Source organism: Ranitomeya variabilis, chromosome 1 (assembly GCF_051348905.1).
Source record: "Ranitomeya variabilis isolate aRanVar5 chromosome 1, aRanVar5.hap1, whole genome shotgun sequence".
NCBI classification, from domain to species: domain Eukaryota; kingdom Metazoa; phylum Chordata; class Amphibia; order Anura; family Dendrobatidae; genus Ranitomeya; species Ranitomeya variabilis.
The window spans coordinates 855,539,228-855,554,627 of NC_135232.1; the positions used below are offsets into that span (position 1 = coordinate 855,539,228).

Genomic DNA, 15,400 nt, shown 5'->3' on the forward strand with positions numbered 1-15,400 from the left:
ACCCCTCAAGGTGCTCAAAACCACATTCAAGAAGTTTATTAACCCTTCAGGTGTTTCACAGCAGCAGAAGCAACAAATAGGGGAAAAATTAACATTTAACTTTTTAGTCACAAAAATGATCTTTTAGCAACAATTTTTTTATTTTCCCAAGGGTAAAAGGAGAAACTGGACCACGGACGTTGTTGTCCAATTTGTCCTGAGTACGCTGATACCTCATATGTGGGGGTAAACCACTGTTTGGGCGCACGGCAGGGCTCGGAAGGGAAGAAGCGCCATTTGACTTTTTCAATGAAAAATTGGCTCCAATCTTTAGCGGACACCATGTCGCGTTTGGAGAGCCCCCGTGTGCCTAAACATTGGAGCTCCCCCACAAGTGACCCCATTTTGGAAACTAGACCCCCCAAGGAACTTATCTAGAAGCATAGTGAGCACTTTAAACCCCCAGGTGCTTCACAAATTGATCCGTAAAAATGAAAAAGTACTTTTTTTTCACAAAAAAATTATTTTAGCCTCAATTTTTTCATTTTCACATGGGCAACAGGATAAAATGGATCCTAAAATTTGTTGGGCAATTTCTCCTGAGTATGCCGATACCTCATATGTGGGGGTAAACCACTGTTTGGGTGCACGGCAAGGCTCGGAAGGGGAGGCGTACCATTTGACTTTTTGAATGGAAAATTAGCTCCAATTGTTAGCGGACACCATGTCGCATTTGGAGAGCCCCTGTGTGCCTAAACATTGGAGCTCCCCTACAAGTGACCCCATTTTGGAAACTAGACCCCCCAAGGAACTTATCTAGATGCATAGTGAGCACTTATAACCCCCAGGTGCTTCACAGAAGTTTATAACGCAGAGCCGTGAAAATAAAAAAATAATTTTTCTTTCCTCAAAAATGATTTTTAGCCCAGAATTTTTTATTTTCCCAAGGGTAATAGGAGAAATTGGACCCCAAAAGTTGTTGTCCAGTTTCTCCTGAGTACGCTGATACCCCATATGTGGGGGTAAACCACTGTTTTGGCACACGTCGGGGTTCGGAAGGGAAGTAGTGACGTTTTGAAATGCAGACTTTGATGGAATGCTCTGCGGGCATCAGGTTGCGTTTGCAGAGCCCCTGATGTGCCTAAACAGTAGGAACTCCCCACAAGTGACTCCATTTTGGAAACTAGACCCCCAAGGGAACTTATCTAGATGTGTGGTGAGCACTTTGAACCCCCAAGTGCTTCACAGAAGTTTATAACGCAGAGCCGTGAAAATAATAAATGTGTTTCCTTTCCTCAAAAATATTTTTTTAGCCCAGAATTTTTTATTTTTGCAAGAGTAACAGGAGAAATTGGACCCCAAAAGTTGTTGTCCAGTTTCTCCTGAGTACGCTGATACCCCATATGTGGGGGTAAACCACTGTTTGGGCACATGCCGGGGCTCGGAAGGGAAGTAGTGACGTTTTGGAATGCAGACTTTGATGGAATGGTCTGCGGGCATCATGTTACGTTTGCAGAGCCCCTGATATGCCTAAACAGTAGAAACCCCCCACAAGTGACCCCATTTTGGAAACTAGACCCCCCCAAGGAACTTATCTAGATGTGTGGTGAGCACGTTCAACCCCCAAGTGCTTCACAGAAGTTTACAACGCAGAGCCGTGAAAATAAAAAATCATTTTTCTTTCCTCAAAAAATATGTTTTAGCAAGCAATTTTTTATTTTCACAAGGGTAGCAGGAGAAATTGGACCCCAATATTTGTTGCCCAGTTTGTTGTGAGTACGCTGATACCCCATATGTGGGGGTAAACCACTGTTTGGGCACACGTCAGGGCTCGGAAGGGAAGTAGTGACATTTGAAATGCAGACTTTGATGGAATGGTCTGCGGGCGTCACATTGCATTTGCAGAGCCCCTGATGTGCCTAAACAGTAGAAACACCCCACAAGTGACCCCATTTTGGAAACTAGACCCCCGAAGGAACTTATCTAGATGTGTGGTGAGCACTTTCAACTCCCAAGTGCTTCACAGAAGTTTATAACGCAGAGCCGTGAAAATAAAAAATAATTGTTCTTTCCTCAAAAATTATGTTTTAGCAAGTAATTTTTTATTTTTGCAAGGGTAACAGGAGAAATTGGACCCCAACAGTTGTTGCCCAGTTTGTCCTGAGTACGCTGGTACCCCAAATGTGGGGGTAAACCACTGTTTGGGCGCACGTCGGGGCTTGGAAGGGCGGGAGCACCATTTGACTTTTTGAATGCAAGATTGGCTGGAATCAATGGTGGCGCCATGTTGCGTTTGGAGACCCCTGATGTGCCTAAACAGTGGAAACCCCTCAATTCTAACTTCAACACTAACCCCAACACCCCTAATCCTAATCCCAACTGTAGCCATAACCCTAATCACAACCCTAACCCCAACACACCCCTAACCGCAACACACCCGTAACCCTAATTCCAACCCTAATCCTAACCCTAATCCCAACCGTAACCCTAATCCCAACCCTAACCACAACTGTAACCCCAACACACCCCTAACCCTATCCGTAACCCTAACCACAAGCCTAATCTTAACCCTATTTCAAACCCTAGCCCTAATTCCAACCCTAACTCTAATTCCAACCCTAACCCTAAGGCTATGTGCCCACGTTGCGGATTCGTCTGAGATTTTTCCGCACGATTTTTGAAAAATCTGCAGGTAAAAGGCACTGCGTTTTACCTGCGGATTTACAGCAGATTTCCAGTGTTTTTTTGTGCGGATTTCACCTGCGGATTCCTATTGAGGAACAGGTGTAAAACGCTGCGGAATCCGCACAAAGAATTGACATGCTGCGGAAAATACAACGCAGCGTTTCTGCACGGAATTTTCCGCACCATGGGCACAGCGGATTTGGTTTTCCTTAGGTGTACATGGTACTGTAAACTTGATGGAAAACTGCTTCGAATTCGCAGCGGCCAATCCGCTGCGGATCCACGGCCAATCCGCTGCGGATCCGCTGCCAATCCGCTGCGGATCCGCTGCCAATCCGCGGCCGATCCGCTGCGGATCCGTGGCCGATCCGCTGCGTATCCGCTGCCGATCCGCGGGTATCCACTGCGGATCCGCTGCGGATTCGCTGCCGATCCGCGGGTATCCGCTGCGGATCCGCTGCGGATCTGCGGGTATCCGCTGCGGATCTGCTGCGGATCCGCGGGTATCCGCTGCGGATCCGCTGCGGAAACGCTGCCGATCCGCGGGTATCCGCTGCGGATCCACTGCGGATCCGCGGGTATCCGCTGCGGATCCGCTGCGGATCCGCTGCCGATCCGCGGGTATCCGCTGCGGATCCGCGGGTATCCGCTGCGGATCTGCTGCGGATCCGCGGGTATCCGCTGCGGATCCGCTGCGGAAACGCTGCCGATCCGCGGGTATCCGCTGCGGATCCGCTGCGGATCCGCTGCCGATCCGCGGGTATCCGCTGCGGATCCGCGGGTATCCGCTGCGGATCCGCTGCCGATCCGCGGGTATCCGCGGCCGATCCGCTGCCGATCCGCTGCGGATGCGCGGCCGATCCGCTGCGGATGCGCGGCCGATCCGCTGCCGATCCGGTGCGGATCCGCGGCCGATCCGCTGAGGATCCGCTGCCGATCCGCGGCCGATCCGCTGCGGATCCGCGGCCGATCCGCTCTGTGTGCACATGCCATAACCCTACCCCTAACCCTACCCCTAACCCTACCCCTAACCCTAGTTCTAACCCTAGTTCTAACCCTAACCCTAGTGGAAAAAAAAATAATATATATTTTCTTTATTTTATTATTGTCCCTACCTATGGGGGTGATAAAGGGGGGGGGTGATTTATTATTTTTTTATTTTGATCGCTGTGATAGAACCTACCACAGCGATCAAAATGTACCTGTAATGACTCTGCCGGCCGGCGGGCGTACTGAGCATGCGCCCGGCGCACCCGCCATTTTGGAAGATGGCGGCGCCCAGGGAGAAGACGGACCGACTTCGGGAGGCTCGGTAAGTATGAGGGGGTGGTGGGGGGGTGGATCGCAGCACAGGGGGGGGGGATCGGAGGACCGGGGGAGAGGACAGGAGCACGGGGGAGCGGACAGGAGCACGGGGGAGCGGACAGGGGAACGGAGGGGGCACCGGACAAAAACGGAGGACTGGGGAGGAGATCGGGGGCGGTGGGGGGGGCCAGTACATGATTTCCAGCCATGGCAGATGCTATTGCAGCATCGGCCATGGCTGGATTGCAATATTTCACCATTTTCATAGGTGAAATATTGCAAATTGCTCTGATTGGCTGTTGCACTTTCAACAGCCAATCAGAGCGATCGTAGCCACGTGGGGGCAAAGCCACCCCCCCTGGGCTGAAGTACAACTCCCCCTCTCTCTGCAGATCGGGTGAAATCGGAGTTAACCCTTTCACCCGATCTGCAGAGACGCGATCATTCCATGACGCCACATAGGCGTCATGGGTCGGGAAGGCACGGGTTTTCATGACGCCTACGTGGCGTCATGGGTCGGGAAGGGGTTAAAGCAGATACTGCGTTTAAGGCCGGGATCACACTTGCAAGAAACTTGCACCTCAATACCCGGCACTGATGCCGGCACTAGGGACCGGAGCGTGTGGCTGCATGTATTTCTTTGCAGCTGAACACTCCGGTCCGAGTGACGGCGGCAGTGCAAGGTACTTAGGTGCGAGACTCGTGCAAGTTTCTCGCAAGTGTCACCCCGGCCTAATGCAGATTTTGTGTGTGTGTGTGTGTGTGTGTCTTTATTTAACTCTTTATGTACCATTTTATTATGTTTATTACCAAACATCGGGCTTGGTATTATCTATCTATAGATATATATAACTATCTATCCATCAATATATCTATCTACCTATAGATAGATCTATCTATAAATAGATATAGACAAATATATCTAAAGACAGATATATCTATAGATAGACTGACAGATAGATATATCTATAGGTCTATCTATCTATCTATCTGTGTGTGTAAACATTATTCTTCAATGGAGTAAGTAAAAGAATAGGTTGGACAAGGAAATTACATCACAAGTCTTTTTTCTTTGTTAAATAATAGATCTTTATTTAGCCTACAAAAAGGCATACAAATCCAAATGAAAAAAAAACGCATGAAAATCCGCATCAAAAACGCATCAAATCCGCGTGGATTTTTACCTGAGTTTTCGGCCAAGAGATGCAGAATCTGCGCAGAAAATTCCACAGGCAAATCCGCAACGTGTGCACATACTTTTATAGAGATGCAATTTTGCTGTACAAAAAAACAACCAATTAACATGCAATTTGCATTGAAGACTGGCAAGTGTGTCCTGGGTGAGTGTCGTGACGACCAAGGGCAGAAAATTAAATGTCAAATATTTGATAATTCTGTGTCAAGGTTGCTATACTACCACACAATGTCGCAATGTGACATCGTAACCGAAATGTTGAGCGTCATATATCACATAGACTTATAGAACAGCTAAGTGCCGATCATTGCAGGGCAATAGTGGGAACCAGTCATGGTTTCCTTACTGCTAGCAAGCCCAGTCTGCATTGACTAACTCCCCCGCCAGAAAACCACTGCTCAACAGCTTTAAATTGGAAAATAAAAACACAAAACAAAAACAAGGACCATAATTCTAACAGTAATCAGTAAGGCTAGGGTCAACCAAGAAAATCTGAATTTCTCGGAGGTGGAGAGTAAGAAAAAAAGTTTCTCCACCTTCTCCATTTAGACTGTAGACTGCAGAGGTTTGTAATGGCTCAGCTGTGGTTGAGGTAGGCACAGGAAGTGGTTTTGTTAAAATGTCCAGGCAGGTTTATTAACCCCTTCATGACCTTGGGATTTTCCGTTTTTCCGTGTTCGTTTTTCACTCCCCTCCTTCCCAGAGCCATAACTTTTTTATTTTTCCGTCAATTTGGCCATGTGAGGGCTTATTTTTTGCGGGACGAGTTGTACTTTTGAACGACATCATTGGTTTTACCATGTCGTGTACTAGAAAACGGGAAAAAAATTCCAAGTGCGGTGAAATTGCAAAAAATTGCAGTCCCACACTTGTTTTTTGTTTGGCTTTTTTGCTAGGTTCACTAAATGCTAAAACTGACCTGCCATTATGATTCTCCAAGTCAGTACGAGTTCATAGACACCTAACATGACTAGGTTATTTTTTCATCTAAGTGCTGAAAAAAAATTCCAAACTTTACTAAAAAAAAAAAAATTACGCCATTTTCCGATACTCGTAGCGTCTTCAATTTTCGTGATCTGGGGTCGGGTGAGGACTTATTTTTTGCGTGCCGAGCTGGCGTTTTTAATGATACCATTTGGGTGCAGATACGTTCTTTTGATCGCCCGTTATTGCATTTTAATGCAATGACGCGGCGACCAAAAAAACGTAATTCTGGCGTCTCTAATTTTTTTCTCGCTACGCCGTTTAGCGATCAGGTTAATGCCTTTTTTATTGATAGATCGGGCGATTCTGAACGCGGCGATACCAAATATGTGTAGGTTTGATTTTTTTTTTTTCTATTGATTTATTTTGATTGGGGCGAAAGGGGGGTGATTTAAACTGTTATATTTTTTTTTATTTTTTCACATTTTTTTACTTTTTTTTTTACTTTTGCCATGCTTCAATAGCCTCTATGGGAGGCTAGAAGCTGGCACAACGCGATCGGCTCTGCTACATAGCAGCGATCATTAGATCGCTGCTATGCAGCAGAAATGCAGGTGTGCTGTGAGCGCCGACCACAGGGTGGGGCTCACAGCTACTGGCGATCAGTAACCATAGAGGTCTCAAGGACCTCTATGGTTACAATGTAGAAGCATCGCCGACCTCCGATCATGTGACGGGGGTCAGCGATGCGCTCATTTCCGGCCGCCAGGCTGGAAGCGCCGGGTAAATGCCGCTGTCTGCGTTTGACAGCGGCATTTAACTAGTTAATAGGCGCGGGCAGATCGCGATTCTGCCTGCGCCTATTACGGGCACATGTCAGCTGTTCAAAACAGCTGACATGTCCCGGCTTTGATGCGGGCTCACCGCCGGAGCCCGCATCAAAGCGGGGCTTCTGACCTCGGAAGTACTATCCCGTCCGAGGTCAGAAAGGGGTTAAGACTGTACAAAACGATCAGGAAACCAAACAAAATAACAGCCTTTTCCAGCACAAAGTGAAAACAAAGTAAAAAGTCCATACAATATTGCGTGTCCACCCGCTCAGGATAGTGTCCGGTTCTTTAGGCCTTAGCACAGACCAACACACAGGAGATCCACACATCACCAGAACCAGATACTGAATGAGACACCCAGTCTCCATTTTATCTGCCAAATCACCCAACTGGGGTGGGGATATGTGAGCAGTCATTCCCACCCATCTCTTTTGACTGCTCGTAAAACCTGGCCTTGGAATGCCCTAATGACTCTCTCAGCACTATATGTGCTGAAGCATGCTTTAAGAGCGCACATCAACGAAGCTACCAACCTCAATGATACATATCTCCCCTCAAGAACCTGCCATCTTACAAAATATAGACTTGAAAGACAAAGTGCGTAACAGTTATAGGAGGCAAATCATACATACTGTGATTGTTTTGCAGTGCATACCATCAATTAATAACATAGAGACAAATACTATCTGTCAAAACGAAGGATAGCACTCATCCGATTTTTATGTTCATGTGAACAAGCCCTAACTATATTGTGGCCTGTGTTATATACTGCATGGGCTGTGTTATATACTACCTCGCTGTGCTATATACTACGTGGGCTGTGTTATATACTGTACTACGCTGGCTGTTATATACTACGCGGGCTGTGTTATATACTACGTGGGCTGTCTTATATACTATGTGGGCTGTGTTATATGCTACGTGGGCGGTTATATACTACGTGGGCTGTGTTATATACTATGTGGGCTGTGTTATATACTATGTGGGCTGTGTTATATGCTACGTGGGCTGTGTTATATACTACGTGGGCTGTGTTATATACTACGTGGGCTGTGTTATATACTACGTGGGCTGTGTTATATACTACGTGGTGGGCTGTGTTATATACTACGTGGGCTGTGTTATATGCTACGTGGGCTGTCAAACAATAATAATAATAATAATAATTTTATTTATATAGCGCCAACATATTCCGCAGCGCTTTACAACTTATAGAGGGGACTTATACAGACAATAGACATTACAGCATAACAGAAATCACAGTTCAAAACAGATACCAGTAGGAATGAGGGCCCTGCTCGCAAGCTTACAATCTATGAGGAAAAGGGGAGACACGAGAGGTGGATGGTAACAATTGCTTTAGTTATTTGGACCAGCCATAGTGTAAGGCTCGGGTGTTCATGTAAAGCTGCATGAACCAGTTAACAGCCTAAGTGTGTAGCAGTACAGACACAGAGGCTATTAACTGCATAAAGTGTATGAGAACATGATGGAGGAACGTGATTATGTTGTTGTTTTTTTATTAATAGGCCACACAGGGATAATTAGGGATAATTATTATTATTATTATTATTAACAGACTTGTCAGGCTTCTTAGTACGCTTAAAGCATGCTGATATAACATGAGTTGAATCACCACAATAGAAGCACAACCCATTTTTTCGTCTAAAATTCTGCCGCTCGCTTCTGGACAGAATTCTATCACATTGCATATTTTCTGGCGTTTTCTCAGTAGACACCGCCAAATGGTGCACAGGTTTGCGCTCCCGCAGACGCCTATCGATCTGAATAGCCATCGTCATGGACTCATTCAGACTCGCAGGCACAGGGAACCCCACCATAACATCCTTAATGGCATCAGACCTTCTCTGAAAATCGCCGCCAGGGCGCACTCATTCCACTGAGTAAGCACAGACCATTTGCGGAATTTTTGGCAGTATATTTCAGCTTCATCTTGCCCCTGAGACAAGGACATCAAGGCCTTTTCCGCCTGAAGCTCTAAATGAGGTTCCTCATAAAGCAACCCCAAGGCCAGAAAAAACGCATCCACATTGAGCAACGCAGGATCCCCTGGTGCCAATGCAAAAGCCCAGTCTTGAGGGTCGCCCCGGAGCAAGGAAATTACAATCCTGACCTGCTGTGCAGGGTCTCCGGCAGAGCGAGACTTCAGGGACAAAAACAATTTGCAATTATTTTTAAAATTTTGAAAGTGAGATCTATTCCCCGAGAAGAATTCAGGCAAAGGAATTCTAGGCTCAGACATAGGTGCATGAACAACAAAATCTTGCAAATTTTGTACCTTTGTGGCGAGATTATTCAAACCTGTAGCTACACTCTGAAGATCCATTTGAAACAGGTGAACACAGAGCCATTCAAGGATTAGAAGGAGAGGAAGAGAGGAAGGCTGCAGTATAGGCAGACTAGCAAGTGATTCAATTAAGAGCACACTCAGAACTAGAGGGAAAAAAAAAAAAAAAATTGTAGCAGACTTCTTTTTTCTCTCCTTTCTCAATTTGACCCGGGGCCCTCAGAAACCTGGAGCTGGCCCTGGCTTCACTAATTGGTCGCGCCCGGCCGCGAACAATCAGCGACAGACGCAGTCCGGCCGCGAATTGGTGCGGGATTTGAACCACGCTTCGCTGATTGGTCACGCCCGGCCGACCGAATCCTGTGTATTTATTGCATTATTCTGAAATCTTCATAAACTACATACATATTCTAGAATATGCAATGCATTAGAATCGGGCCACCATCTAGTTATATAAATATGTCAGACCAAGATTTAGGCTACATGGCAACATTGGCAGTGACACAAGTTGGGCACGCAAAGATCTTTATGTGCCGCAGCTACATTGTAGCATAATGTAGGTGAATAGGTACATCGACAAGCAGGTTACAAAAAAATTCGACCCAGATACAATGCGAACCCATTCACCTGCATTATGCAGCAGTGAATCAGCGGCACATAGAGATCATTGACCACGACCTGTGTCATGGCTGAAGTTGCAGTTGTGGCCCAAGCCATCATGTGCAAAATTAGGCATTGGAAGGAGGTGCAAACACATAATGGTAGTTCTATGTGCTCCTCCTAAATCAGTTTCTGTTAGCTGAAATCCATGCGGTAATTAATACTGCTCATGTGAAAACTCCTGCCAGCAAAGAGGGCATCTCGGGACTATGTGAAGGTAGGGACTATAAAGACTAATGGTGCACATGACTATGTATGGCACATTTCACTTCTATTAATCGGACAGCTACAACTATGCCATGTTCTTCATTTTACCTTTTTTCTTGGTGAAACGTAAGGAACAATAATTGTTGGATTGCTTCCTTGCTGAACATCAATTAAAGTTTCCTGCCAAAACACAATATAATAAAATCACGTAGCATAGCCATTAACAGTAGAATAGAATAGACGTTAATGAATATTGATCGAAGGTTAAACAAGATCACAGACCCCATAATCAGAAAAAAGGATACAAAATTAACTAAAATGAAACAAAATATATAAGTTTAAAAAAAAAAAAACAGAATGAACAAAAAATTTGTAAAAACAATCATAGAAGACACATTTATTTTAAAGGGCTTGTCCATTTTGAGTCCCAGATAAATTGTGAATTTAGTCGGCAACAGTAGCATTATTGGTCCTCTAGTACGACAGACTTTATAGCCAATCACCCCCATAGATGGACTAGGAGACCACACTATAAGCTTACACCTTTCTAGGAGGCTATTAGAAAACTGGATTTCTATACCAAACAATCCCATTTAAAGGCATTTTAATGGACTACAATATTTATGTTATATTCTTAGAATAGGCGGCTAATATTGGATTGTTGGAGGGTCCCACTACCAGCACCCCTGCTAACCATCAAAATAGAGAAACTAGAGCGCTTCCTCCTCTGCATTGTCCTTTGGTAGTAGTTGTGCCTAGCCCAGACCCATTTGCTAGTAATAGAAACAGCCACTAGAAAATGTATGCCTGGTAAACAACAAATTGGCCCCTTTAAGTCACCTGCCTTATGTGTTGCATTATTTCTGTGTCCTGTTGTGTATAAATATATGCCTCTTCAGATTCTGTGTTATTCTATGCCTGAAGAGACCTGTGTAGTCTTGAAACCTTGCAATTTGTTACCTTCTTTTCAGTTAGCCATTAAAAGGTATCAACCTCTGAGGACTCTCAAATCTTAATATTTTGCAAAGTAAGAATGCTTTCAAAAACTGTGTACAAGTGTGCCTAGAAGAACGTTTGCTTTTTCTTACTTGCAATTACTATGCACTGTTCCCCATGTTTACATCAGGCTGGGACTGTAAGACGACTAAAAAGCACCGCGGAAATGTGTTCACGAGGATGTACATACGATGTATCTTTACACCTTTCACATCTGGACATATAGGCAAACTGCGAAAATTAGTAAAATACCTAAAAAGAAAATTCTCCTACCGTAAATCTTGGAGATAATTTGGGTAAGTCAAGTTCAACATTACTCATCTTCAGTGGCTGTTCCTGGGTCTGTGTCTGTGTAAAGTGCAAGAAATATTTTTTGTAAGAACACCAGCGAGACAACAAAGAGAGCCCATTTACAGCCTTGAAATGGTCAACTAACCTTTCCTCTAGGAGACCGAGAAGCCACTTGAACTTCAACCATCCTCGGTGGGACAACAGGCCTCTCTGAATTATATTCCTAGGACAAGCAAAACACCACTTTATGGCTATGTGCACACATTGAGTATTTGCAGAAGATTTTTCTGCAGGAAAAACACTGCGTAAAATACCCACGTTGTTGGCTTGTTTTTTTATGAATTTTTACTTATGCTCATTTCCCATTAATTTAAATTGGTAAAAAAACCCTGCAAAACACGACAGAATTACCGTGCTTCAGATATGTAAAAAAAAAAAAATAAGCACCATGATTATGAGATTTCAGAAATCGCATTCGCTTTACTGTCACTATAAAACACTTCATTTTTTTGCCAGTATTGATGGGTTTTGACAACAGACTAATATGTACCGTATATGGGGGAGTCATGTTGAGGAAGTTAAGCATCCAGTGTATCAGATTTTGGACTGCCGAACCTTTTATTCTCTGAGAGATAATCAGCCGCTAGAGAAGTCTGACAGTGGCTTTCTCAGACAGAACATCAGAGCGGTCCTGTGTATGGGACATCTGGACAAGATAGCTGCCAGCCGACCGTTTGGCGCCGATCGATCATTCGGCTGACTGCTAATGTGTATGGGTATGTTTCCACCGTCAGGAATCCCAGCGCTTTGGACGCAGCAGATACCCCACTCCGCCCAAAGCGCCGCCCCGTTGTAAGCGTGGTGATTCCGGATGTGTTCATTGAACATATGCGGAATCACCGCATCGTATTAATAGACTGTGTTTTTTATCTTGTGGAGACAGAGCGTTTCCACAAGATAAATACACATGCTGCAGTCTGGAAAGACGCGCCGCATGTATGTATACACAGGGAAGCCGGATGTGGCCCTGCACACATAGTGGAGATGGGATTTCATAAAATCCCCTCCTCTATGCTGTAACATCTGGATGCTGCGGATTGGATGCTGCGGATGTACGCAGTATACAATCCGCAGCAAATACTTGAGGAATCCGGACAGTGGAAACATACCCTAGGAGTTCTAAACAAGCACTAGAAAAGGAATGAAAAGGAATGTTTCCTGCAATTACAGCATTCAGAAAATATTATTGTGGAAGAATGAGGCAGAAAACAGTCTGCTCCAGGCTTTAAATAAAACACAAAAAATAGCTTGCAGATTAATATCAGCAAAATGATACCATTGTAGAACTATTAGAGAATGACAGCCAATCCTGACCTGGACCCCAATGAGTTGGATAAGCGAGGAGACAGAGTAACCTACAGCCAATCTATTTACTATGTCATTCGGCCAAGCCACTGGCAGACAATCTGTTCTTGTAGTGAAGTGTCTGACTGCAGCTCTGAAGACAGAACATGTGTGGAAATAGGAGGCTTCTGCCAAGTCACAGTATGTGTGGGCGTTTATGTATAAAAACAACAGCTCCCATTTTTGCTGACATGCTTTTAAGTCTGCCTGCATTATGCAATGGAAAATGCAGAAAAACGTGAACTTATCAGAAGTCAATCTGCGCACGGATAAGTAGAGTGCAGGCTGGTTCATGGTACAAAGCAGTGAGAGTGATGAAAATGATAAAATGCAAATGGGCGATAATAAAAGGACTCTGATGCAGAAGATTCTTGGCCTTATCAAAATGTATTTTGTGTAGAGCTCTATTTACACTGTATTTATGCAGATGTCCAGGAGCTCAATCCAAATCTCACAAAAAACAGGATTCAGAACCACAGAGTGCAATGACACAAAGTACAACTCAATGGAGTTTCTACTTTATTTTTCGGCGGTCGGCTGCCTTTTCACAAGGGCACAAAAATGGGTCCATTTAAGCTTTGTGTCATCGCCCTCTATGGCTACATTGGGAATTCCTGGGCATACTGTATAAATGCAATGAGAAAAAGGCCTAACAGTTTTTGCTTATGTCACTCTATTTACTAAAAAAATCACATATGTCAATATGAAGAATGGAGGAGTGCTGCATTGATATGACAAGGAAAAAGGTGTACAGCTCATGGACATGACTTGTAATGCCAGGCACCCATAAGGCAACTACTTTGAAAGCTGGGAATACACATCAGACTCACATCTGCTTTAGAGGCTCCGTTTAGAGACTGTGGCAGGTCTGGCCATAAATAATGAACAAAACAGCACAGCATGTCGTGTAAGGCTACTTTCACACTTCCATCTTTTTAGATCCGTCATAATGCGTCGTTTTGGGAAAAAAACGCATCCTGCAAATGTGCCCACTGGATGCGTTTTTTTCCCCATAGACTTGTATTGCCGACGGGTCACAACGTATGGCCACACGTCACGTCCGTTGTGCACTGGATGCGTTGGTATTTGAATGACCGTCGTAGTGAAAAAACGCTCAAGGGAACGTTTTTTCGTACGTCGTGTCCTGCATTTTAAACTGCGCATGCCCGGCCGTAACTCCACCCCCTCCTCCCTGGGAGTTTACTATGGGCAGCGGACGCGTTGAAGCACTGCGTCCGCTGCCCACGTTGTGCAGAAAATCACCACTGTCCGTCGGTACGTTGCACCGACGCTTTGTGACGGCCCCATAACGACGGAAGTGTGAAAGAAGCTTTATTTTGCCAGGTACTATATAATTCTGAACACATTAATTGAAAACAGGTGAAACCCATTATCTGAAATTGGGGCCGGTCTCTTGCAGCTGGGGTCCAGCACTTACATTGCTTTCGTTTATCTGTTCCTATTATAAAAAAAAATGCACAAAAACCAGTGCAGATGTGAACTACAGTTATAGGTAGCAGGATGCTCAATCCGGTCAGCTTACACTTCTGAACCCCTCCATACGCATGTAAGACACTGGCAGAACGTATTAAAACAAGATTGAACACACCCTGTAATCTACTCTACTGCTGCTCATTCAGAGCTTAGGATTCAGTGACTGCCTGCCAGTCTTCCTTAAATAACGCTGCATAAAGAGAATAGTGGCCAGATATGAGTAATGTAAGACAAAACGTTGCAGCACTGGGCACAGCCAATACAAAATGTAAAGATCTGTGATTGGCAAACAAAATGGGGTCACTCTGACCCTTCCAATCAGCTGAATAGCCCCAAACCTGTGATCCTCCTTAAAGGGAACCTGTCAGTAGATTTGTGCACAGTAAACTACAGACAGTGTCAGGTCGGCACCGTTATACTGATTGAAATGATACCTGGGTTGATGAAATCCGTCTTGTGGTTGTTGTTTAATCTTTATTTTTTGTTCTGAGTTAATGATATGCTTGTGCTGGGGGGGGGCTTCATGTGGTGCTCCGATTAGGTATTCATAATGCAGATGGGTCACTGCCCCCTAATTTGCATAACAACCACAAGACGGATTTAATCAACCAAGGTATCAGTTCAATCAGTATAATGGCGCCGACCAGACAATGTCTCTAGGTTACTGTGCACAAATCTGCTGACAGGTTCCCTTTAAGGGTCCCCTTAAAGAGCCCTGTCAAGACACTCCAAGACAAGATCAGGCTTCTAATTACAAACTGCTATATTTTACTCTGAAAACTACAGACTCGCAGCCCCCCGAGGAAGCCCACGTGACTCGAGTGTCAAGACTGAGGACATTTCATGCAGGGACATACTCTTACATGGGTGAGCAGCGCTACTACTTTGCTGTTTGTTTTAATTAGGTCCATTTACTATGATTATTTGTTTACATGTTATTTTGAAGCACAATTTTACTTTTAGGCTACAGTCACACTATCAGTATTTGGTCAGTATTTTACATCAGTATTTGTAAGCCAAAACCAGGAGTAAATACAGAAGTGGTGACGTGTTTCTATTATACTTTTCCTCTAATTGGTCAGTATTTTCCATCAGTATTTGTAAGACAAAACCAGAACTGGA

At 44.7% G+C, this 15,400-nt stretch overlaps 1 protein-coding gene across 5 annotated transcripts in view; it reads right to left on the reverse strand.

The window, feature by feature from the left end:
• FAM13A (family with sequence similarity 13 member A) overlaps window positions 1–15,400 on the reverse strand; it is a 255,579-nt gene that overhangs the window by 133,095 nt on the left and 107,084 nt on the right. For all 5 annotated transcript variants that reach the window (XM_077277080.1, XM_077277061.1, XM_077277089.1 and 2 more), the window contains exons 6-8: window positions 11,526–11,603; window positions 11,363–11,437; window positions 10,202–10,273 (exon numbers count right to left, since the gene is read on the reverse strand). In XM_077277080.1, coding sequence (XP_077133195.1) covers window positions 10,202–10,273; window positions 11,363–11,437; window positions 11,526–11,603 — 225 coding nt within the window. The remainder of the gene's footprint in view (window positions 1–10,201; window positions 10,274–11,362; window positions 11,438–11,525; window positions 11,604–15,400) is intronic.